At 39.2% G+C, this 26,924-nt stretch overlaps 2 protein-coding genes and 1 long non-coding RNA gene across 4 annotated transcripts in view; all 3 read left to right on the top strand.

Annotated features, from left to right (window-relative positions):
* Positions 1-26,924, top strand: part of LOC145448396 (uncharacterized) — a 445,163-nt gene that overhangs the window by 369,836 nt on the left and 48,403 nt on the right. The gene's annotated exons all lie outside the window — the stretch shown is intronic.
* Positions 6,857-16,870, top strand: LOC145442909 (uncharacterized). The gene is made up of 3 exons (XM_080320988.1): positions 6,857-7,372; positions 14,574-14,672; positions 16,641-16,870. Exons 1-3 carry the CDS (start codon positions 7,300-7,302, stop codon positions 16,868-16,870), a joined length of 402 nt encoding a protein of 133 aa, XP_080177114.1. The 5' UTR covers positions 6,857-7,299.
* Positions 17,277-25,115, top strand: LOC145434643 (uncharacterized). 2 transcript variants are annotated; one of them, XM_080312041.1, is made up of 3 exons: positions 17,277-18,094; positions 18,726-19,039; positions 24,999-25,115. In XM_080312041.1, exons 1-3 carry the CDS (start codon positions 17,290-17,292, stop codon positions 25,050-25,052), a joined length of 1,173 nt encoding a protein of 390 aa, XP_080168167.1. In that variant the 5' UTR covers positions 17,277-17,289; the 3' UTR covers positions 25,053-25,115. The 2 variants fall into 2 exon arrangements, with proteins under 2 accessions (XP_080168167.1, XP_080168135.1); XM_080312009.1 differs by lacking the exon at positions 24,999-25,115 and having other exon boundaries at positions 18,726-19,196.

The raw sequence follows: 26,924 nt of genomic DNA, 5'->3' as shown, positions 1-26,924 counted from the left end.
CGTACTGGCCACCAATTATTTTAGAGTGCAGCCCCAATAACGATTGCTATGCGGGTAGTCTACACTTGTTCGGGATACTTCGTAGTACAAAGTTGACGCTCTTTGCTCTCTTGTAGTACTGACAACGTTCGTAGATATGTAGATGTTGATCGGAGATTTTTCACAGTCGTAAATGTTGATTGAGGTATTCCGTAGTTGCAGTTTTGTTTTGTTTCCAAACAGCCAATGACCATTAGGTCCAAGATTCTAATCTAACCTTATACGTGTTCTCTAAAACCTTATAACAACCAAATACTCCAATCATTATCAACCAATTATGGACACAAAAATAGGGCGCTTCTATAAATATCGTCCCGTACGGGTCTATCAGAATACGAGTAAAAGCTAGGCCTATAAATATGTCATGCATGATTGATAACTTTTCAATACTCCAAGGTTAGTTTACACATATAAATGTGAAGGCCTTTCCTGCCTCGACACACAAGCATATGCAATATACAAGAAACATGCCAATAGATGTTACAAAAAATACACTCAGAGTTCAAGTTGACCAACTTTCAGACTCGTGTATTATAAGAGTTCTCCAGTCTTCCAGCTGCAGGTATAGAACCGAAATCAGTCCAGAAACCGACCCCTTGTTGAGTACTTTACATCATCAAATACTTTTCGTGTCGATTCGGGGATCGCGCATTCCAACAGAAGGCGGCGTTTGTTGAGGGTTCGTCGTAGGCAGAGATTCCGAATGCAATATCTCTATACTCTTGGCTCTTTTCATCTTTAGTTCATCGACTTCATGGAGCTATTCCAACACATTTCATTTGGCTTCTCCATTTCTGTATACTTTGCAACTTCGGCTAGCAGTCAATCCCATTTTATTGCACTGCTTTATTTCTGTATACTTTGCATCTGTGGCAAGCAGCCGATCCAATCATTATAAGGTCAAGAGCTTCCAGGGGGACATGCGAACATCACCCCTCAATGCCGAAAGACTTTAGAACCTCCCGCAATCAATCGTCAATATACTGTCTTGTGGATATAGTCTGATACCGGATGCTTCGTTTTGGGCTGTGTTTCGAGAGTGCTGGACTGCTGGTGGCTTTACATTGGTAGAGCTAGAAATTAGCCAACAATAGAGGACACATTCATGATGTCTGCATTGGTAGTCATTGGATATTACAACTGAATGTACAATTCATGTGGGCACCATACATGGCATGGATATGCAATATGCATACGCCCATATATTACATATACTTCAGCTCACTGCAAAAGTTCGCATACATGGAAAAATGGTGGCGCCATTTTCGGTAAAGCAACCTGATGGTATAGCTAACTACTAACATGCATACGACAATTCCAGATAAGCACAAAGTGCTATCAACACAACGGCTAAATCCACAAAGCATATTCGACAGTTCATTCATTAACCCATGCATGCGCAAATTCGAAATACAAAATGGCGGCATTTTTGTTAACTCAACACGATAGTGAGTATCGGCAATTATAGAGTTCGAACACGTTCTGCAAATTTAGCGTTGACGCAATCGATCTCATGAAAAGAAAGCGTGAACCCTTGGACTCAATTTTCGACACATCAATTTCGCAAAATATGATGTGTGTACTTTTCTATTGTATACAAGAATTTTATTTTTTATTCTATTGAGATTTATTTAGGGTGATTATATCTGTTGCTTACGCAACGGCAATTCTTCTTAATAACGGCTCATATGGGCAGCCTCATGACTACAGAAGTCACCTTTATTTTTTCGGTTACTATGATTCCTTTCCTTAACAATTTGGAGGGGCAGTGTAGGCATTCTCTGAAATATAAGATTTGCAGTGCCTATTGTTGAGAGCTTAAATTTACGACCTTTTACTTTGTACAGCTACAATCCGTGAAGCGCGGCTTTATGCATTTGAAACTTAGTGACAATGCGGCTCGTTTCGAAAAGGCACGAACTTACACCAGCGTTTCCACGCTATTGAATTGTGAATAGTCCACCGTATTATATTTATGTTAGCATCTTGGCACATAAGGGAGGCTTGAGAACGGTACGACTTTGATAGTCATAGCTTTCACACATTAAAGCGGATCAATAAATTCGTAGCTCATCAAATTTTAACGTACACAAACTAGAATAGTTGCGCCTCGATGTAGGAATTGTCACATACATATGACTAGCGCATTCCTAACTTTCAAGTCCTTTTTCTAGATAGGGCGTATTGCGCAAAGTCGTTATTGTTCAACAATTATCCGGCCCGTAACGTAATTTGAGTTTGACACCCCTGGGAGTTGTCTATGCGGCTCGGACCTCGTTGTCGCAACTATTAGGTGTTGGATTATTGCACTACAATGCTTAGACTCGACGAAGCAAGCTGTACTCAAAAGCACAATTGACTTCTAATAGCAGTGTGCCAAAGTTTGAGTGTCCGGTTTGCTATATTCATGAAGTGGCATCATATAATATAATATCTTCAACTTTCATTCAGAACTTATAAAGTATACTCCATACTCATTAAGACATTTATCAATTATTTATCAATAAATCTCACCCCCCCCCCCCACAAGGGATTTTATTATTTTATAATTTTGTCTATGATTTTCGTTTATATAAATTAATTTTCAAACATACAAACGCACCTGCTAATTATCTACGATTTATGCGCCATCTTCAATATGCAACACTTACTTTTGTAGATGCAGACACGCAACGATAGTTACTTTTTCAATAAAATACCTGTGCTACCTACATGCTAATGGCTACTAACGAAAACAAACATCTATCACTACCCAAGTTTCACTTAGTTGGCATAACTGATTCAGTTTTTACGTAACATTGGCAGTCTGTACCATGATGACCCAAGTACTATTCAGATCTGTTAACTTGACACACCATAACTTGTGGAGTGTCAACCTATATATAGATAAACTAACTATCACTCGAAGATTGGTTATAACTGGACAGTCTAAGACTCTATCATTGCGTTCAATATTTACCTATTTTGCAATCATTATGGAATGTCCTATGGCTATTATTCAAAATATATTTCAAAATTCGTCATTACTCCCAGTAACTTCTCTTTCCAACTGCTACCGGCAATCAACTCCCTTAACACTTTACAGTTTGGTGCAGAGTCAACTGAATTTTCGGGCCTCACCCTTCGAGTTATATTCAGTTTTGAGCGAAAAGTCGTTGACGTGCACGCATCCACCCCCATCACCACGAGCAATTTGCTATTTTTATAAAGTAGGGGTTGACGTACATCCGAACATTCATCAAGCAAATTTTTGTCGCTATCCTCCGTACTACGGCATGATTAAGCCCCCAATTACAGCCAAATTTCACCATTTTGCTGCAGTTAATTATTTCCTGTGCCTCAATTTTCCACTGCAGCGCTTCCTTTCCACCATCATTTATGGCCCTATTGTGCAAGAGTTTTGCAATGGTGTGATCAACCCCCCAATTGAGGTCGTATTTTGCCGTTTCTGCTAAATTTTATATTTTCCTGTGCGTCAATATGCCATTGCAACATTCACATTCTCACAGTCATTTATGGTTGCATTTTACAAGAATCACGCCATCTGCTCCCATATTTTACACACTAACGTATTACTCAATCCTGATCTGCAAGTTAGCGGAAAACACCCCTGTTTGAGGCAAGTTGTCCGCAGAATCTGTCATGAGGTTTAGTAACTTTTCAAAGGGTCGTAACGAGGTTAGAACCTGGGTATCTTCATCCACGTTATTATCGCCAATGAAAGATGGCGGATAACAAACTGGTGGGCTCGACAGCAGTAGTTACCCTCGGAATGTTAGGTGATTGAACCTTTCCTTGCTACGTAACATTTAGGTACAACATGATTCATCAAGCCATTTCTGCCTAGCACCATAATACAATACCAATTACCAAGGCAAAATAATTCAGTAATTGTGTTGTTATTTATCTGATCTAATATTCGAAGATAATTTTATATTTAGACTTAAATAGATTTAGATGGAAATTACATTTTGCCACGGCCGCAAAACTTCAACGTGACAGAATTCACTATGCCGCGACGCAATTGCACGCCTGCACTGTCTCTGTGTCCCATAATTTTGACAAGTCATGCCAAGTACAACAACCTTTTTATTCAGTTATTTCAAAATGTGCATTTTTCTAGTGCCAGGCGTAAATGTTGCTATAGTAGGCCTACATAGTACATTCATAATGTGTGTGGAATCTGCGCAGTCCAAATTCAAAATAGGGTCGACACCACGCAGATTATTCTAGGTATTGTTATTTCAAAACCATGTACTTTTTTGCCTAAACTGCAACTGTTGAGAGTTCGTATTCCACCATTTTGAGCTGTCACATTGCTATACTCTTTTATGGCCTTTCAACAGTGTACCTATTCATAACCGCTAGCATCGCACAAGCGATTTCCGGTACTTTTTGCAGAAAACTGGTACCGCGCAAACCTATAAGTTACACTTTAATTCAATTATTGATTTTACGCGCAGTCATGACTGGCGCTATGAAAATACTGTTTTGCCACTGACATATGTCAGAAATACCACTCTTATTTGTATACTCGAATGCACGATGTAGCGCGCTGTATAATGCAATTTACTTATACTAAACTAAAGCCGCGAAACAAGCGGTATTCACTTCGTGTCGTTAGATAGCAGTAGTTGTAAAAACCAAATTGACAGAGGTGTCGGAAAATCAACTCACCCGACACAAAAACCTACCTACTGGTTCCGAAATATCTAATGCAAATGGTGATGCGGTATGCACGCATAACCACCTGCATTCATGCAGCTTACAACACCGACCATGATAACAATTTAGAATTGCTGTTAATACTTTTGTGCCACAGCTATTCACTCGCTAGCCAATAGTTAGAATTCACGAGTTACTGATAAAGCAGTAAGTTACCGAATGTTTGGGGGACTAGTATGGTAGACATTGGTGGGGTTACTTCTTCGTCACCGGGGCAATTAAATTAACGACTATTACTTCAGCGGGCCTTTCAACATTTTTCTATTTATTAGCATATTCGTCAAGCAAAGTCCGCTACAACAGATATATTTTCCTTGAGCATTCAAAGCTAGTGTTTTCCGTAACTTTGTGGCTTGTTACATCACGCAATTCTACATTATAATGTCAGCTAATTTCAATTTGGATTCAAAAGTGCACATTCACACTGTGTGCGTTCACCTTTGACCAAAAGTGATCGTCAGACTGTGGTGTGAACACACACGTCTTCATAGATATGCCATTTCAATAACGTGCATATTGCGTAGCTTTGTACTGAATGCTTAATATGTTGCGATGTGGCAAATGGAGGTTTCAAAGCTTCCATAGTTAAAAATAATATCGCTCAGACGGTAGACGGACATAAAATTAACACCAACAATCTCCCCCACCTTCAAGAAATACAATTATTAATTCATTAGTTCAATTATTACGTCTTTTTTATTGACGATTTTAATTTGTCCTGCAAAGCAATAGCTGTTATTTACGTTTACTGGTTATTACTACGAGTAACACCCCTAATATATTTTCTAGTCCTGTTTTTGCAGTACTTGGACCAACTCGATATTCTCAGCCCTATGTTATGTGCTGTGGTCGTTGCGAACAGTATTATTATTATTATTTGGTCCCTGGTCTAATCGTTGCAAATATTATGTTCGCAGTTGGCGTCCAGCTCTCCGTCACGTCGTTTCGGCCCAATGTTGTTGGAACATTCTGGCCATCTCCTGACGAAATGAATTTGGTTAATTTGGTACTTACCTTCAGACCTTAATCTAGGGTATGGTAATCCGCCCTGGTGCTGAAGTGTTTCTTGCTTGTGACGTAGTTGTTCGTTTCGATTTCTCTGGCCACTTGTATTGTGTCAGGCACTTCGTCATGGTGTTGTGTTGTTGTTACGAGACGATTGATTACACGAATGGGTCGCGTATATAGCTCAGTTTCGAACGTATTGCGCACCCGCGGTTTTAATACTGGACTTGACATCCTATGTAGCCCGGTCACATCCGGGGTATTAAGTTGGGATGATTTCATTCTACTAGAACTGGGCGGTCCAGACGATGGAACCGCGGCCGGAATCATGGTCGCTACAATAGCACCGCTTGTGGCTCGAATATTGACGTTTGGTCTATTTTGTTCAGGTGTCTCATCGGAAATGCTTGTGGTGTTTATTCGTGTGACATTTGTGTACTGCCCTTGACGGGACCAAGCGCAGTACATTGTATGTCCTTCTTTGACGGCCTGCGTAGATCTGCGTAGGCAAACAGCACAACATGTGTGGACTATCAGATCCCTACCGCCATGTGCGGGGCTAACGTCGTTTTTCTCGACAACTCATAACTATACGATTCTCTCCTATTTGATCCCGTGCTATTTATATGGCAGGGTTATTTTTTTCACTTGTTCCTGACCAGACCTAGTGATTTTTTCACCCTCATTTCAATGTACATGTAAAACACTTACTATCCCACAACACACCCATTTTATGATGCAACAACTATTGCCGCCTAGACCTCCGGGCATTTATTTCACAAGTACCCAATTTTTTATTGGAGTGCCAAATTTCATTGTGTTACTGTATATGCCTGCAAATTTGAATAGTGATATTCTTTCAATAGGTGTTGTAACCATTATTCAGGAATTGCAGCAATGTAGCCCATACCGATGTTACAATCAGCAATCAATTACCAGGATGTGAACTACTCAATATCAACTGAGAACCCAGTTGTGTTGCATGTAAGCAACAAATTACTGATCTTATAGGATGCTGAGCCTACTGTCTCCTTTGCAATCGTCTACTTGACACACTTCTGGTTGAATTATTCCAGCATGGCTTGACATTCATGAGTGGTATTTAGAGTAAAATGAGGAATGACAGGTTGCCAGTCATGGATCATTCACGTTGAAATTAAAACATTTTCAGATCTTGAACTGTTCTCTGAGAATAATAGGTTTTGAAGTTGCGTTCCGCTTAGTTGTTGACTGTTACGGATCGCTAGGTTGGGGTTGGACTCCTGGTAAATGACATGAACATATAAAAAAATTATTTGATTCTTGCACAGTTGATGTGTTTTTTTACTGAACGGTAATCAAATTTCACATAGATAATGAGACTTGTAAATTTTTGACCTCCAAGAGTTTACAGTCGCTGACTTGAACAGATCATATTTTTGAGTCTCGATGTGTCGTGCATATAGAGTTCATGATTTAACATAATTATTTTTCTTGCATTATCTGCATGATGCGGTAACTATTCAATATCCCCATCACGTGATAGTTATCATGGCGAAAAGGCATCGATTTGAAGAACCTGATATCACTGGTGTGCCTTCATCGTCGCGAGCCGTTGCTACCGGTAAGGATATCCGTAGTTACCGTAATTTTCCAAATATAGTATGCCCCCATGTATAATCCGCACCCTTAAAATGTCATGTAAATTCTGGGGAAAAGCCTGTACTCATGTATAGTACGCACCCTGAATTCGCAGTACATGAATACGAATAGTTATGTTTTAATGTTTTAGTATCTGATGCCATTCTGTTTTGCCATGTCACTGCGAAACAATCATGACATAGCGATCGCTAATCATTATATAATTAACGGCATTGTCTCTAAACGATAGTTAGGATAGTAAATTTCAGCCAAAGTTTGCAAGGCCCGCGACGCGATAGCTCAGGCCAGCACCATCATGCGCACAAGGCCTATTAGGTACAGACGCGATTGCTCAGGCCAACGAATATGTTGTGCACACCAGTCCTGTTGAACATGCGACTGTAGTGTTTGGGCCAGCGATTACACCTTTCGCACATAGTGTGCTGTATATGCGATTATTCAGTAGGTAGGTAGGGTAGGGGTGTTAAAAACAGCCTTTTTTCTCAAATCGTACTGGCTCTTTGATAAAATTGTTAGGCTACCTAGTTTAAGCCTACACACCAAATTTGGTTCAATTCCAGCCAGTAGCCGAATTGCTACAGGAGAAGAAAGTTACTATATATTATAAGGAAATAAATGAAAATTCAAAATTTTCTGTTCACCCCATGAAAATGTTAGGTTGTCTATAGACAGTAGACACAATGCTCACCAAATTTGGTTAAATTACAACCAGTTGTAGCGAAATTCGAAGTATAGACCTACACACAGCAATGACGAGCGAGATAGTGTAATGATTATGCGCCCGGCTTCTCGAGCGGTAGGTCGTGGGTTCGATCCCCGGCCGGGTCATACCAAAGACTCGAAAAATGGTATCCGCAGCTATCCTGCTAGGCGCTCAGCAATCACGAATAGCATGGAGGAGAAAAAACGGGGGCGCAGACTAGATGACCTGATGGGGCCGTATCGCAACTCCGTCGCCAAAGCATCTCGATGGTGCAGGCGAGAAAGAATATCATATCTCTCTCTCTCTCTCTCTCAATAAGCTATTTACAGGACGTGGATCACGTGACCCGTAGCGCATAGCAACCACAAATCGGTTCTCAAGCTACTTTCTCGTGCGCCTGCTTCAGTGCTAAATATCGCATAGTGTACTGCTTATTTGTGGTTGTAAACGTTTCGGAAATTTGTCGTCAAAGTGATTAGAGATTTACCTGTGATGATGTCACTCCTCCAGAGAGGATTTAGAATAATTTCTTCAATATGATGCAGAAATTCCTGGGTAACGTAGCCGTATTTCGGATATTGTATATTATCGTTTTAGGGTTGTAAACGTTCCATAATAGTGTAATGGAAAAGCGCAAGGCTTCAAATGTGTTAGATGTCTTGATGTCTAGATGCTTCAAGAAGTATGTTCACCCCTTTGCTTCAGAATAATCGATTTTGTAGTCGTTATTTGGTCGTCAACTATGATTTTATGACATAAAATTCGACATTGCAGGAGATCGACTCCTTGATATTTATTGCAGCAGTAAGTTCGGGGTTCGGGGATAGTATACTATACCAGGGGTGGGCAAACTTTTGAGCTCGCGGGCCGCATTCGACATCTGAATCGATTCGCGGGTCGCACTATATAAAATTGGGACTATACACCAAAACGCAGTATTGGTATTTGATTATATCACATAGTGTTGACATGGAAATAATATATATGCTAATTCAATGCAAATCAAACATTACTTTGATGATATCGGACAAGCGTTAGAAACAGTGGCGAGATTTCATAGGCTGGTCGACCTCAATAAAAAATTCGTCGGTTGCCCCAATTCTTTGAACAGGATTGAAATTTGAATCTGTGAGCAGCGATCTGTTCATAGCTTTACCAATTCCACTTTTGGTACAGTTCCAGGGCACACAATGCTGACAGCACCATAACCATGGTAGCTTCAAACACGCTTCTACTATGTGTAGGCAAAATAAAAATACCCTAATTGTACGTATACAGAGAACGAATCTACCTAAGACACGCGCGAATCATTATTATAAGCACACCACTGAAATATTTAAAACTGAACTGGCCAATCTGAAATCACACTCGTGATCCGAATTATGTCAATGTCGTTTAGGATTTCTGTGATGTTTATCAGTTGAAACATTTTAAACTGCGTGAGATTTGAGATCGGGCTGTCGCGCCAGAAATTGAACATAAAAGTAATATAGGAAGTACGCAACCTATAATTGTATGTAAATCGCGCCGAGCGCGAAAAAAAAAATCAGTTGAGTTCAGCTTTGTGCCCCCTTCAGATGCCTTCACGACCCCCAAGGAGGGAGCGCCCCTCCGTTTGAAAACCAGAATTATTAGAATTAGAATAATTCTTAGAATTATTATGGTGAAATATACTAAGAAAAAGGTAAATGAAGTCCCTGCATTAATTCGATTTTTGGTGCGCATTTATCAATATTTTTGATAAGTTTCTTTAGACTCTCGCGGGCCGCACATAACGGTGTCGAGGGCCGCATGAGTCCCGCGGCCGTAGTTTGCCCACCCCTGTACTATACCATAGTTGTATTGTGGTGTCAGTTGGTAGCCATTGCAGTATTTTGATTATTAAATTCCATTGCAATAGAGGTTACCGCCATCTTTAAGCCTGAAGAGACAATGACCGCAAGTACGTGTTAGGATTTCATGCAATGTGCTACATACAGTAGGGGAGAGGAGGCCAAGATGAGACACTTTTCTGATAATTCAACACCACTCAAAGAGTAATGCCTTCTGAGGATTAATTTTGGTACCAATGGAAAGCCTGTGATCTGTACTATTTATGACGATGGCTTGAGATACATTGAACAACATACTTATGGATTTTTTGACCCTTGAAAATCTTTGCTCAAATGTCTCAACTTACCCCCAGGTGAGGGTAAGATAAGACACACTGTGTTCAAGAGGAGACACCAAGCAATACTTGCTCATCACACCACTAATTCATCCCAAATGATGAATCAACTAGCAACATCGTGAATAAAATATAATAATCATGAAATAATTCACTTTTAAAAAGAATTTGTACATCATATACAAATTTGAATGACATTGAAAACCAACCATCCATATGATCCAGCAACAATAAGAGTTTCGTTATTATTTGGTCTTGTAATGTCACATTTGGTAAACTGCTAGATAAATTACACGTATTGTGTGCCTTCAGCAGTAAATTTTGAATCTTCCGAGGCCTTCAATAGAAAAGCCCTCTGATACCCATGTCTCATCTTACCCCCATGGTTTTGTCTCATCTTACCCCCACAGCTAAATTATAGTATAAACTTTAATAAAAAAAATTTCTGTCTGTTACTTTTCAGAGGTAAGTGCATGAATACACTGCTAATATTGCACTGCTCCAGTAATGTTGTTTCATAATATGAAGTACTATGATAGGTATGCCCTCACAAACATGAATTCACATAACTGACATAGACTATGAAAATATAGTTTTTGGAATTTTTCTGCCCAACCTCGAATCTGTTTGCCTTTTTAAAATGGTGGGACTATAGAATGACATTATGGAAGCAACATAGTTAAAGGAATCTGTCCATCCGAAAATCTTTCTGTGAAAAAATGCATGTCTCATCTTGCCCCGTGTCTCATCTTGGCCTCCTCTCCGCCTATATATATTAAATATCCTATGCTATTGTATGGCTCTCAGTTGACTAATTCAAAATATTTAGATATATACCTATATTCATAGGGGACTACTTTTATTTTTTTACGAGGTTGCCAAGTCTTGTGATGTCATAATTGATTCATATCGATGACGGCATCGTCGCACTAAAACGCACTTATCTACATGCCGCTGGTGTACAGTGTTAAATCATTTGTGTGACGTTTTAATACCGGCCATGCAATCATTAATATCAAACCATGCAGTCTTAAAACGGTACAATCATTCGAAAGTGTAACAGCAGCCTGCGCTACCAGTCCGTCCGACGGAATGCATCGAACAAAAATCAGAATTTACGTCAATGAGACTCCGGAATTGCATCTACGCGGAGGCCCCGTAATGCGCGTTGATAAGGACCTATTTAATTGTTCACCAGAGATCAGGTACTCCGGACTCGTTAACAAGCTTATCAGAGAGGCGAGTTAATCAACACGAGGAGATTGTATATTTTGACGAATTGATTCCATATTAGTAAGTACAAAAAAAAATCGGAACCCCCTTGTTTTTCGGATAGCTATGCACCTTAATACATTGATCGAACGCAAGTATTTAAAAGACACAACGCGAGGCGACAAGACCGAGACGTGACGTCATTTCTAAAGATATCAATTTCTATAAATGTGGCGATTGCCATCACTTGCTGTGCAGGATTATGATATCTCATGCGCCGGCCAGAACTATCGGGTCTTCTGTGATTGTGATGTCAGACTGGCTTGGACATTGAACGTGGACGGAATTGATTGAAATACAGACTGACCGTGAACATACAGAGGCGTAAATGATTTTGATTAACACTAATACTAAAACAGGGCGATTAGAAAATGTTTTGATATGCAGGCTCTTCATATCGAAATTCTGGCTTCTCTGAAATCAGAGTCACTAATGACTCAAGTCCAGAACAGGCTTTCCATTTGCTTAAAGAATTCCTGTAACTTGAGTAAATTTTGAAATGAATTCATTCACTTCAGCTAGCGGCCAGCTGGCTACGCGTCTGCTAATAATTATATCGCAATTTTGTCACCATATACAACGGAAAGGTGATATTGAACGCTGGTGAGTCGGCTCATTTGTCAATTCTGACGTCCGTTGTGACGTCATCGATCTCCGCATACCTAGGGAAAATTGGGCACCTATGTAACTGCTCAGTTCTCGTGTACTGTGAATGCTAGGTGTGTACTATACATGGGTACAGGCTTTTTCCCAGAATTTACACGCCATTTCAAGGGTGCATACATGGGGGCGTACTATACTAGGAAAATTACGGTAATGTGTTCAGGAAGATGCTTGTACTTGAAAAAATCATCCCTACCGGTGTAAAATAATTTTTGAGGTTGATATTAGTTGGTCGTACACGCTTTGTATATAGACCTCATTTTGAACTTGAACCCTCTACTGTTAATACCTAGTAGACCATCATCCAACATTACCCTAGATTCTGCTTCAACAAGCAAAAGACTCATCCTGAAAAAGAACTGCGAGTAAATGTAATTCCAACGAAGCATCCTTTATTATATACCATAACTTGTGATGTTGTGGTTTAAAACAACACTAAACTAAAGAATATTTTCCGGTGCAATGGACAAATATCATGAAAATTCAATTTGTAGCTCTCGAACATAATGATATTCAGTTATTCGTTGTGGCAAAAAAGCTTTGGAGCTTCTCCATTGTACAAAGGGTTATTACTCTCAAAAGTGGTACAATACTCATGCCTCTTATTCCGATTTCGACACGCTGCTCACTGCAAGATGCAATACCTGGTTCCAAAGAATTTGTTGGAGATAATCCTATATAACAGGGTTGGGCAACATACGGCCCGCGGGCCGGATCCGGCCCGCGAAGGGATTTTGTCCGGCCCGCGGACAGTTTTCCGTCTTACATGATAATGTGGCCCGCGGCCCCAGTCTGCCGAGATTCCCCACTACTTGCATACTACGTCAAATTTAATGACTGTATGTTATTATATACGTGTGTGAACATCGTTGCGAGAGTGGAGCATACGCGTAAGTTCGTCGAAGCGAGAAGACTTGCCTTATTGGCATTCACGATGCACCCAACCCTAATGCCGTCTGTGGTAATCATGATTTTTGTCGACTTCAACGGTCATTCACACCAGGCTGATATTTCCTATTTTTGATTCCGTAACCGCCGACTTGTAGCACGGCACACTTCTAGGCTTTTGTAAGGCACCGCTTATGCCAGGGGTCGCCATCTCAAAACGGGTCGCAGGCCACTTTACAAATTTCGTAGAAAACGCGGGCCGTATGAATTCAATATCCGAGATTACTTAGACCACACAATTGAACAACGACGCTATCACGTCACCTACTCAACCCCATAGTGAATTGATATCAGGGTTGTAATGACTCGAGTCATGACTCGACTCGAGTCCGACTTGAGTCACGATTTTCTGATGACTCGACTTGACTCGAGTCGTTTTCTCAAAATCCGGAAATGACTCGACTCGAGTCAATCTGTGTATTGACTCGACTTGGACTCGAGTCATTGTGCATGACTCGAACCAAGTCATATGACTCGAGACTTGGACGTCCAAGACCGATATTTCATCATAATTTTGAAGAATAGTAAAGTAACCAGAATATTGGGATTTCGTCTATCGGTACAGGTACTTGCAAATGCGACCAAAACTGCTAAAAGTGAGTAAAATTAGTATATTATAAATGCGACTCATTCGATATCACCAAACAGAGTTATAGGGTTTAACAAGACTTTAACTGGCAACTGAGCAGTCAACACAATGACTTGAACTCGGACTCGAGTCATAATACCATGACTCGGACTCGACCCTCTGCTCAATGACTTGGACTTGGACTTGAGTCGGTGGTGAATTGAAAATGACTAAACTTGACACGAGTCAAAACTATAAAAGTGAGATTGACTTGTGACTCGGAGCATTGTGACTTGGTTACAACCCTGATTGATATCTTGGTAAATTAGGGTTACCGGGATTATCGAACGCCTTGAAATCTTAATTAGGGATTGCACCGTGTGTTGATTGATCAGAGAGAAGCAGACATGGTGGCGCCTGTATGACAATGTTATTCTCAAATCCACATTGTCTTCGCCATTATCGGAGAAATGGCTTTGAAGTGACATTGCTGTCGTTAAAATACATTTATTAAATACGATTTATTTCTTGTATATGTGGATAAATGGGCGAATAATGTATCGATTCCGCAATCCGGCCCGCCAAGTACTTAATTGTTCTATATCCGGCCCGCCGACTGGAGAAGTTGCCCGCCCCTGCTATATAACGTGAGGGAGATGTGTTGAGGGATAATTCGAGATCTTAAAGTAGTGCACAATTAATTTGACATGAATTATACTGAAGTAGTGCATGGAAACTTCAGCTTTGACACGTCATGGTGTGAAAATTGGTGTGCTGGCTGGGGCTGTGTGTCATATATTTGGTATTTTTCATTACTTATTATTAGGCAAATTTTACTCTAGCCGCAATCATTCAAGGAACCGGTGGCGATGTGCACTTTACAATGAAAGATCAAGCTAAACTCGAAGTGGTGCTTGAACAAAGTACATCACGCTGTAAAGGTGAGTTCATTTAAATATTTTCCGTTCGCAATGTTGTATGTATGGTTGAAAATACATGATGACCAGGAAAGTTTCCATCAATGAACTATATCGTTGCAGGTAAATTGATGACTCATTCGGCTGTTGAACCTCACATCACATCACCATCGGCATTTCATGTAATTTCAATAAATGCAAAGTCGAAACCTATTGTGTTGTGCCCAATACTGATTTGAGTAACTGATTAACTTATCGACGATAGAAATCCCCAATGATATATTTCCAGACACGATTTTTCCTTCTATGTATACTGTATGTATTGTGCATCTGGTGCATTGCTTATTGGGATGAACGTTCTGTTAGCAAAATAACTTAATCTGAAAACATGACATGGAAATGGGATAAAGAAGCGGTGTTCGCCCATTTTGCCTTTCACTGCCGCATTTCGATTACATATATTGCGTAGGCGTACCATTGCCAGGCAACTTCGCACCGAGGAAAGTATTTGTAGAGTTCTGTGCCATCACCGTTTCATTGTGACATACCTTGAGCACGGAAGTTTCTAATTTTAGAAGGCGAACACTGCTGAACTCGCCCCTAAACCAGTGGCTCCCAACCTGTGGTACACGTACCATTAGTGGTACGCGAAGGTCTTTCAGGTGGTACGGGAGTAGATTCTGTTTTTCTTTTCGACCGAAGGGAGTTATTCGTTCAGGTGGGGTTGATTTTGAGTTTTTTTTTATTTTGATCCGGCTCAGTATATTGTTCTAATTTCATATTGGGAAATTCTTTCATCTGTAGCTATAACCTTTAATGCCATCAAACTATCCGTTGGGATGGCTAGCTTTCTGTTTTATCTCTATACTATTTTGTGATATCACAATAAGGGGGCCGTGAAATTCTTCACAATCGAAAAGGGGGCGTGTTTAAAAAGGTCGAGAACCACTGGCCTACGGGGAAGAGATCTAAATGTAAAGCATTGGGATTCATGCCTAACCTAACACCATATTAATATTTTGACCACAAGAATCCCAAATGGATCCACGACAGAAATCATATACTGCGCCTTAAAATGGTTAGTTTATCTTCTGTTTTGCTTCCCTTGGCAGCTCAACACTGCGGAAAAATGTTTTGACCGCCTCCGGTGAGCGCAACTTATGTAGGTGGTACGTGAACACTGCGTAAAACCTCGAAATGGTACGTGGGTGGGAAAAGGTTGGGAACCACTGCCCTAACCAATATTTGCCAAGAATGCGAGGCTTTTGTCCGCCTCAAACTCATCTTAGATATTTTAGAATCTTTTCTTTTTCAACTGTCACGCTACAAAAATTGCTACAAACTTCCAACAACAATACAGAGGCAGTTGGAGTAGAAAGGTCAATTAGGCTATGACTTCGAAATGTTGGCAAAACATTTTATACAGGTACTTGAAGTTTTCAGGCACAGCTGCTTAGTGAACAGCCGTTTGAAATAGAAATTTCTGATGTGTTTTCACAATTTTTTCCAAAGTAAGGGATTGAAACCTCACAACAGAATCCATTTATTCCTGTGAACTTCCAGATGAGCTGCTAGATATAATTTACTGGGCGTGATTGTTCAGTTTAGGGGTTCACTGGCTACGGGATGAAATTGTTCAATTCCAACCAGTAGAAGTCAAGTTCTTGCCGTAGAAAGTTCAGGATTTATTATGTAAAATTGAATTTAAAAAATTCACATTTCTTGCCCACGCCAGAAAATTGTTAGGCCGTCAGTACAGATGATGCACACCAATTTTGGCTCAATTCCAACCACCAAAAGCGAAGTTATTGCACTAGACTGCAAGGTATAAAATGTCAAATGATAGGTTCACTGAGAAATCAGCCTCTACGACACCAACGAAATGCAGTTTGCCTTATAAATTTGACTTCATGTACAATTTTGACGTAACGCTACAGTTTTCACAACATTTTGACTTATTTTCATTCATAACCCGAACTCTTGTTTCTTCAGACGTAAACTACGGGAGATTGATTGCAGTTATAAACCGTCACACTGAACAAGAAGTGGCTGGTGGCATCAGGGAAGACTTCAAGAATGAAATTATTTGTGAACCAGACTTTGAAGTATTCCCGCGGATGAAAGAAGTCAAAGTTGTCGACTACTATAGGCAGTTTTCGCGAAGAAAATCCTTCTGCTGCCCAAACCACTCGCGGAATGTTAAAGAGAAGTTTGCAAAGTGAGTTGATAAAGGAAATTGGGTTTCACCGCCAACAAGACAACGATGGTAAATGGATCACAATCGAAGAGTTAATGGAATCGTTATCCAAAACAGAGGAATTACCTCCGCATGACGAAATGGGTTACACTGCTATCGTAGCGTCGGCGGGATCAGGCAAAACTATACTCTAATGCGTAGAATTGCACGAAAAGCGCTTGGAATTTCCACTGTGAAAGAAAAAGGTGAACGCGCTACTTCCGAAACGAAGCGAAAAATGATACATTATATTGAATTGAAGAACATGCAAGAAGAGAGAGGTATAAAAGCCTCCAAATTTCTATTTGGGGTCTGTTTGAAACTGAGTATGAAGAGGATGAAGTTTTTAAATGGCTGCTCGAGAATCAATCTGAAGCAATTATCATTTTCGACGGTCTTGATCAAATGAAGTGGGACTTTGAGGAGTCTACAGTACGAAATATCAAAACGTTTGAACACGCGAGTACATCAACCATCATGTACAACATCTTATCACGCAGAATCCTTCGCCATGTCAAAATCATCGTGTCGTCACGTGAATTCAAAGTCTCTGAGTTACCGGCGGAGGCACGTCCGAAAGAAATAATCACACTTAATGGTCTCACACTGCAGGACGCTTATAAATTGTTTACTTTTCTGCTCTTTGAGAACGGGCAGCGTGTCTGGGAAAAGATTGAAATCATGTCACCGCGATTACTACAACTTGTATCGGTCCCGGTTTTCCTGATTTTGATAGCAGTGGTGATGGGAAGTAATCCAGATAGACCTCCTCCGTCTACCGTGACAGAACTTTACAGCAGGATCCTGTTAGTCTTACGGAGTGTGGAAAATATGCGAAACAGAAAGCAAATCCTCTTGATTATCAACAAATTGAAGGCAATGGCGTTTGAAGGCATGAAAGAGGGGCGAGTCGTATTCTACAAGACAGATCTAGATGACTTTGCACTTTCTTCGGACGAAGTGCAGGATTTGATGACAAAAGTGCCTGACAACAACATTCTCAGCCGTCACTTGATGGAAGGCGACTTCACATTCTTTTTCTGTCATCAAAGCATGCAGGAATTTCTGGCAGCTAGTTTTATCTCGGAAATGGAGCTCGAAATGTTCATTCGCTTTGATGGCCAACATTTACATGAGAAACGATGGTCCGTGGTTCGAAGATTCGTTACAGGCATCGTTTACACGAAATCTAATAACGATCTTCACAGTGGTGAGCAATCATGGTTTTCCGCGGCTATTCTGCCGCACCGATCAATTATTATGGGTCGCTTATAGTTTTTCAAGATTTTGCTGGTATTGTCACAATCGAATGGGTGAAATAGTCGAAAGATCTTAAATTCATACACGGCTGGTAAATAAGTCTTTACATTCAGTCGGCTACATAAAACTTAAATATCTAAAATCTGCATAAGTTCGCAGATTATTGAACGTGAGTGCTACCAGGGCCCATCGATGATCACTATGTGACATTTTTTTTCGGGTATTTATGGTGTCTGTCGATTAAAGGTGTCATTTACACGAGGCCGATTTTTTGCATGTTCGATCTTGCATCCGCCGACTCGTAGCACGGCCCACTTCTAAGCTTTTTGAAAGATACAGCTTGCGGAGGGTGACCCTAAATAAACCTCCAACACTTAAGTATGAATTGTGGAGCTGATCTTTGTCGAACATATGCGATATTGATGGGCATGAAATGCTCATGTTATTGTGAACCAGACCTTAGAGTTCAATGACTTCATCTGAACCCTGGCTCATCACTGTGGCGTGAATTATTCAATTGTTAAGTAAACGGTAAAGCAAGAATAATTAAGAATGCAACGACATTGTGCATTGCTTGACAGTCTCGGATCAAACACAGAAGCGACAAAATCTTGCTCGGTCGATCCGCTCGCGACTTCAGGAGAAGACTGGAATATACGACAAATTCGTTCGCATGGAACTATATACAGAAATCTACGAATCGGGCGACGACAATCTTATGAAAGGTCTTTCCGTTATCGACGCATCTTTCATCTCATTGAATCGCGATGAAGCTCACATCATTGGATCGCTCGCAGCAAGGAATCAAAGCCTTCGTTCTTTGAATTTATGCGACTGCAGTATCAACGACGAGCTTTTGGGCATCATTGCAAGGTGTCTGGTAAATCGAATACAAGTGAGTCATACTTTTTCAAATGATTCCATTCGTAGGAACACAATATTATGTGTTAATCTGGAATTCATGTCATTGAGAAGTCTATCGTCTTCAGATATTGTGCAATATTCACATCTTTTCGCGGCGATGCACTGTTCGTAGCAATCGCTTCGGTGTCATAATTTCACGTCGCTTGCGGGAAATATAGCAATTTTCAAAATCATATTCGATGGAAGCGATATAGTAGCAACCTGCTCAATGAACATACCTGATATATGAATAGCCTATATCAGGAGTATTTTCATCAATATCACGAACCGAAAGCGATGGCTGAAGGTAATACCGTACCTCGAAGCGTAGATTCTCTAAATACTGGATTAGCATAGACATCCGCTGCTATCTCAAAAAATCTAATCCAGAGTCAATCAACGATCGCGCGTATGACGATTGACCTACCGGTAATTTAATTGCTGGGCGGCAAAAAATGGAAAATTGTGCGCAATATATGACGCTAGTAGACCGCACATTGGCTTGATCGTGACTCGAGTCGAAAAATGACTCTGTCATTACAGCCCTGCTATTAGGGGAAGATCATCCCACAACCTGGTTGCCAGATTGTTTTCTGAATGTGCAGGAACTAATAACGTCGCACACAGCAGCGAATTTATGATCCAGAATGCAGGCCCACGTCGCATAACAATTGCAACAGATGAATTTAGACGACCTAGTTGTTTGGATTGAAAGAGTAAACGAACGACTAGGGCAGTGGTTTACAACCGGTGTACTGTGGCAAACTTTTGTGTCATTCACGTCTCGCGAGGGTGCCGCGAGAGATTCGTCAAATTTTGAAATTCTACGCAAAATACTTCTAGAATCTAGTCTATAGCAAACGATCAATAATCTAAATCGGGTTCGATGTGAAGTTTGCATGTTTGTTAACGTTGACCAATCCGAATTAGGAACTAGCCATCCATATTGTGATTATCAGATAACGTGCCTGCACTGGCGTTGAAATATGGGCTTGTAGCAAAACGTTGTTACAGGCCAATTTGAGAATTGAGAAGTAAAGTTGATGAAACTATATCAGTAAACAGATTTTCCAACCCTAGAGGTAATCATACCGGTTTGGCGAAAGCTTTGAACTATAGACTTGAACTGCGGGTGGATGCCAGTAGAACTATCTTCACGCGTGCTGCACGATCTGCGTACATCGAAAACGCGGAAGTGCGCAGTGTCTGGCAAACAAATCTTATGAAATATAGTATCTTTGCGCAGTCTGAAATTTCTGTAATGTCGTAAATCATTTGTGAATCAAAATGACCCACTTTACTTTCGTCTGGAGCTGCTGCCACAAATGAACTGCCGTGCAAGTGACATGCACGTTTACAAATTCGACTTACAAACAGTACCATAGCGATATCCACCTTCTTGATTGCTAAAAGTACCTATCTACTACCGCCGCTAAATTGTAGGCGTATAGTGCAACGTTGCGTTACCGTCGAATACTTTTAGAATTTAGAAGTCGATCAATATCTAGATTTTATGGATGCGTGTGATAATTTAATTCGACTAATATCGGTTATAGATTCAAAGCTATTTACGATGGATTATTGCGCTAATATACAGGAGGCTCGTCCCGTCCTGTGCCTTACCTCCCATTTTGCGCTTTATTGTCGAACAAAAAATGTTCATATTGTGTGATTTTGAGAGTAAAAATGTTCCAAATCTTGTCATTCATGAGCATCGACAGAAAATACCAATATAATCATTTTTATAGTTTAAAAAAAATCACTTTCATGACTGACAACTAGAACTATAACTAAAACTAGGGTTGCATTTAAAACAAAAATCAATTTAAAGCAAACATGATATAAACAAAGCCCTCGTTTGAAGCATGTTTTTTTAATTTTTTTTTCAAGTCACGACTACATGAATATTCAATTGTGACGTCATAATGGATTGACATCGACAATTGAAAATATAGAATGAATATAGTTTATTTGACGAAATATATGTGCTATTACTGTTGAACCGCCTATTTCTAGAGTTCCAACTTCCAACCACCCAATATCGATATATGTCGGTTATATTGGGTCGTAATTGTTCTTTGACTCATACCGTACAATGTTTTTTAGAAAGTATTTACGCACCTATGGCATAACTTTACACAATTTTATTTCTAACGACTTCTGTTTACAACACTGTTTAAAACTTGTTTTAGACAATGTTTTTTAAAACACCGTTTGTTTTAAATGCAACCCCAACGAGAACTAATGACCTTTGAAAATCCGCAACTAGCTAAAACACAACTAACAATGTAAGTAATGTAATTGATTGTGTAATGTGGTTGGTTTGGTTGTAGTGACTGACTGAAAATTAGGGGTTCCCCCAAAGCTTGTGAATTATCTTAGAGCTGACTTTGGAATTTGAGGGCCGCGGGAGAAATATGCGGACTAGGGCTCTTCAAAAATGACTTTTTTTCTCAAATCCTACTGGCTACTTGATAAAATTGTTAGGTTACCTAATTTAAGCCTACACACAAAATTTGGTTTAATTCCAACCAGTAACCGCATTGCTACAGGCGAAGAAAGTTTCGATTTGTTATAAAAAAATAAATAACGAAAAATTTGAAAATTTTCTGTTCACCCCATGAAAGTGTTAGGTTGTCTATAGAAACGATGTTCACCAAATTTGGTTCAATTCCAACCAGTGGAAGCGAAGTTATTGCCATCGAAATTTTTTGTATTTGAATAAAGTAGTATTTACGGTGACCGATTCTTTGTTTATTTATTATAGTTGTGCTCACCGTAAATACTATTTTATTCAAATCCAAATTTTTGGACGGCAATAACTCCGCTTCCACTGATTGGAATTGAACCTAATTTGGTGAACATCGTTTCTATAGACAACCTAACACTTTCATGGGGTGAACAGAAAATTTTCAAATTTGTTGTTATTTAATTTTATATAATTAATAGAAACTTTCTTCTCCTGTAGCAAAGTGGCTACTGGTTGGAATTGAACCAAATTTGGTGTGTAGGCTTAAATTAGGTAACCTGACAATTTTATCAAGTAGCCAGTAGGATTTGAGAAAAAAAGTCATTTTTGAAGAGCCCTAATGCGGACGGCGAAAAGTTGCTTGGAATTAGTAATTAAACATTTTTTCTTTGAAGGCTAGTTTAGTGTTCATCTGTTCATCCTGGCTAGCCTACGTTAATTGTATGCTATGTCTATAATCAAAATAAAGTCGATATAAAATGGATTATGGGATAATTAGAGTTGGGATTATGACAGGGTTGTAACCAGGGCTGTGAAGTCGGAGTCGTAGTTTGGCTAATTTTCTCGCGATGGAGTCGGAGTCGTGAAAACTGTAGTGACTATATGTTGTGAGGAATAAGATAGATTTAACTATAAACTGCGCTGCGAAAACAAATATTAACACCATATTTTGTCACTTTTTATTCTCCGTGAGACCTGAATATAACAGTTTTGCATTGCGTTTTCGCTTCTATGAAAAACTACATAGCGATACATTTAACGTAAACCTGTAGACTCTGCGCACATTTTGCCACTAGAGTGGGTATAATTTGGCCTATCAATATTACTCAACATTCGTTTTCTTCGACACCACTGATTTAGATCATCACAGTGCTGTGTGGATATTTTCTGAACGCATCGTCGTATCACAATAACATTGCTTTTGTTGAAAAAAGTGCGCACGGATGATTGTCCAAAATTTTCAAGTTATTTCGAATATGGGACATGTTCCCGAACAGTAGAACGTGTATTGCCGCGATTGTGGATTGAGGTATACATTCGGATTGCCATACGTCCGGATTTTCCCGGACATGTTCGGAACTTCACTGTTAAAGTTGCGTTCGGAAGGAAATTCTAATATATGGCTCTAAGTCCGCAATTTTGAAGGCTTGAAGTAGGCTCAAAATCTTTTCCAAATAAACATAAACAATAATAGCAGATTTATGCTACTGAAATTTTTTCCTTAGTACACTGTGTAATAATTTGAATATAAGGCCACCTACAGAGTTGAATCAATTACTTTGATTCAATTAAATTACAATTACTTTTTTGCATGTTTTAATTACATTATGATTAAGATTACTCTATGCTAAAAATATCAAATTACAACTACAATCAGGGTTGTAACCTAGTCACGAAGGATCCGAGTAACAAGTTAATCTCATTTTCATAGTTTTGACTCGAGTCAAGTCGAGTCATTTTCAACTCACGTCCGAGTCCAAGTCAGCGACAAGAGGGTAGAGTCCGAGTCATGGTGTTATGACTCGAGTCCAAGTCATTGTGTCGACGGCTCCGCTGCCAGTTAAAGTCTTGGTAACCCCGTTGTTGATATCGAATGGCTCGCATGTTAATATAAAAATTTTCCTCATTTGTAGCAATTTCTGGTCGCATCTTTAAGTACCATTTCCAATAGACGAAATCCAAATAGTGTTGTCACTTTACTATTCTTTGAGATTACAATGAAAATGTCGATCTTGGCCGTTTGAGTCTCGAGTCATATGACTTGGTTCGAGTCATGGGTAATGACTCGAGTCCAAGTCGAGTCAATACACAAATTGACTCGAGTTGAGTCGAGTCTCTTCGGAATTTTGCAAAAATTATTCGAGTCAAGTCGAGTCATCAGGAAATCGTGACCCGAGTCTTTAGAACCCTGACTACAATTACAATTACTGTTAAACATGTAAGTAAGTACAATTATAATTACAATTAGGCTACGGTTGAGAGGTGCTCTTTGACAAATGTAGCGACGTATTAAGCAACAATCTCAAGCTATTCATGTTTCATTCATGATTCGTACTACATAGAATACCCTTTGATTAGAAAAAAAATTGAACGTATTAAAAGTATTCCTAGTCATGAACTCTGAAAAATATAAAAAAAGAAAATATTTATAAGCGACTACTAACAATCAAAAATTCGAGCGACTGGCAACGACTAATAGTGAATAGGATACAAGGCAGTCAATGAATTGTACTCAAACGAATACTCAGAGCTGAGTAATAAGCTCCTGATATCTATCAATTACAAACTTTTGGTTTGCAGTTTCATTTTCACTTGCTCAAAACTGTTCGACTGCATTTGATGAACATTAGGATGCGGAAAGGTTCTGGCCCCAGTAAATTAAGCTAATATAGAAGATAACACTGGGATAACATCTCTAGAAATGTGTGATCTAGCGTGATGAAGTCTTGTTTGAAAACTTGATTTTTTTAGGAATTGCTGCAGCAAGCCTCAGTACTGGAAAGAGATTAAAAAAAAAAACACTGACTGTGGTGTAGGAAATGGTTCAGCACAGGTTACAGGAGAGTTTTATTTGCTTTTCGTCCATTTATGAAAGAGCGAGATTTTGTTCAATAGCCTATATTGTAATTCACCAAGTTTTCTGTTGGAGCTGAAGTTGGCCTATCGGAAACAGTTTAGTATGGCTGAATTAGTTAACGAGGTACGCATAGAACACCCATGTTAATAGGCTAAGTATTTTATGTTGTGATTGTCAGGTTTTAATAACAATGCAATTGAAATTGTAATTAGTAAAAGTTTTATCAAATTACAATCACACAGAATAGAAATCCTGCAATGACAATTAAAATAACATGAAAAAATTTATATAATTACATGCAGCTCAATTCAAAATTGTGGTTGATCCTGCTGTGGCCGCCTCGCTCGCAAAAATGAAATCGAAAGTGAATAAAATTAGCCATCATTCACTGAAATCAAATCGTAATCTCAATTATAGACTACGGTGTATTGATTGAAGCCGTTTGAATGAATTAGTAAAAGAAGGTGGCTCTAAACCTAGGGTCGTTTGCCTTTATTATGGGGATCGCAATGATGTTGAACATATTCAGCTTCCTTAATATATCCTGAATAAGTAAGTGCAAAGCTCTGATATTTTGACATGATATTGGCAGACATTGTAATCATATTTCATCCATCATTCCAGGTGAAGAAAGTGAATTTGCGTGACAATAAGTTCTCAGCAACAGCACTGCGTTAACTTCTCGGACATCGTCGGATTGAATCGCTATCTGGAAAATTGGATTGGGAAGTGAGATCCATTCTATGATTTAGTTGTGTACTTAACAAGCCACTATGATTAAATGTGTGTATGCGGAGACTTGTGACGCGACAATCGCACGTGATTGGTGACGCCATGGTCGTGATAGAATGCATTATACATACATTGTCTGCATTGGGGCTGTTCAAAAAACCTTCAGATTTCTTCGGCTATGTTATAAAATTGTTAGGTTGGCGAAAACAACGCTGCACGCCAACTTTGGGTCAATTGCAACCAGTAGAAGCGATATTCTTGCAGTAGAAAATTTTGGATTTATCATTAAAATAGTAAATTTTAAATTTTTTTTGTCAACAACGTAAAATTGTTGGGCTGTCAGTACAGACGATGCACACCGAATGTGGTTCAATTCCAACCACTAGAAGCGAAGTTATTGCGGTAGAAAAAATTAGGATTCGAATAAAATAATTTTACGGTGGCTAACTCTATATTTATTTATTCAAATAGCTGATCCGTGGTACAGAACTTGAATATAGCTTTCAATACAAAATCCATTGTAGTAGAATATTTATTAAACTCGAAGACTTTTTTAGTGCCTCTTTCAAGAGTAAACTGCACACTGAATGGAGTTAATCAGATTCGGTTTTGCTTCTAATCCCTTTACTGTGCCGAAAAGTATTTGAGTTTAAATATTGTACTACAATGGATGTTGTATTGAAAGCTATAATTATTTCCTATACAATCATGGAATTGGAAATTTTACTACGGCAATAACTTCGCTCCTAGCGGTTAGAATTGATCCAAATTTGATACTACAGATTTTATGGGGTTGAAAGAAAAACTTGATTTTTTTTTAATTATAAATTCAAAACTTTTTGCAGCAATAATCTTTCTTCTACTGGTTGGACTCGAAGCCAAATTTGGTTTACAGCGTTGTTTCAGCCAACCTAACAATTTTATCACATAGCCAGTGAATTTGGAAGAATTTTTTTTAACAGTCCCACTCTGCTCTCATCCAGAAGGCGTGGTGCATTTACCCACCGATATGATGTTTTAATATCCGCACTGCGCCATTAATATCGAGCTATGTAATCGAATTTTGTGAAATGCGGGATTATGTAAAGTAGTGGCTGCAATAAGAGCGCTGAGCTAATTTCACGACCTCATCAACAAAAATCAACTTTCTGCTACATTGACAATGAATGCAATGTATTGAAATTTGATATTGGTGTGATCGATACCAGCCAGTCTGGCATCAATATTTTGAAAAAATATGTCACATTTGCGTAAGCAAACGTGCCCCTACAAAATGCACTGCGTAAATAAAAAGTAGTCCTACCATTGTCAGCATCGTCAGAATTCAAAAGTGTGCATGTCGACGTGAATTAGTGCGCAACAGAATGTTATTACTCCTAATCAACAAAGTGTACATCTGATTTTCAGGCCAACACAATGATTTTGACATTGCATGGCGAAATTGTTCACTGATTATAACTAGGGCTGGGAAAAATCGAGTATCTGAGTGATTTAATTCTAAATCACATATAAAGCTTGGAGTCGAGTCGACTATTCGAGTATCACTCGTTATGTTATGACGTCATAACAGAATATAATATGTCAAAGTTCAAATATGAACCTTTTATGTCACCTCAAATAATATAATGACTGTTGTTATGTATCACAAAAAAGATTATTCGGTAGTTTTTTGAACGTACCAATTTCATTGCAGTTTGTTGCAATTTCAGGCCATGATCATGACTTTGAAAATTTGTTCTTCCAGTAATGTTCGTAACTTTGTGCAATATGTTTGATATGCTGCTATGCGACCAATCGTGATTTCAAGGCTTCAAAAGT

This window comes from Botryllus schlosseri, chromosome 1, assembly GCF_051294905.1.
Source record: "Botryllus schlosseri isolate E-star chromosome 1, Bs_hap1, whole genome shotgun sequence".
In the NCBI taxonomy this organism is placed as follows: Eukaryota; Metazoa; Chordata; class Ascidiacea; order Stolidobranchia; family Styelidae; genus Botryllus; species Botryllus schlosseri.
Note: the sequence above shows the minus strand (reverse complement) of the source record. Positions and strands in the feature narration are given on the sequence as shown.

Coding starts and splice junctions, on each gene's coding strand:
- LOC145442909 (XM_080320988.1), top strand. CDS start 7,300: ATGGCGAAAAGGCATCGATTTGAAGAACCTGATATCACTGGTGTGCCT. Junction 7,373..14,573: donor GTCGCGAGCCGTTGCTACCG/GTAAGGATATCC, acceptor ATTTTACTCTAG/CCGCAATCATTCAAGGAACC. Junction 14,673..16,640: donor AAGTACATCACGCTGTAAAG/GTGAGTTCATTT, acceptor TTGTTTCTTCAG/ACGTAAACTACGGGAGATTG.
- LOC145434643 (XM_080312009.1), top strand. CDS start 17,290: ATGAAGTGGGACTTTGAGGAGTCTACAGTACGAAATATCAAAACGTTT. Junction 18,095..18,725: donor TAATAACGATCTTCACAGTG/GTGAGCAATCAT, acceptor ATTGCTTGACAG/TCTCGGATCAAACACAGAAG.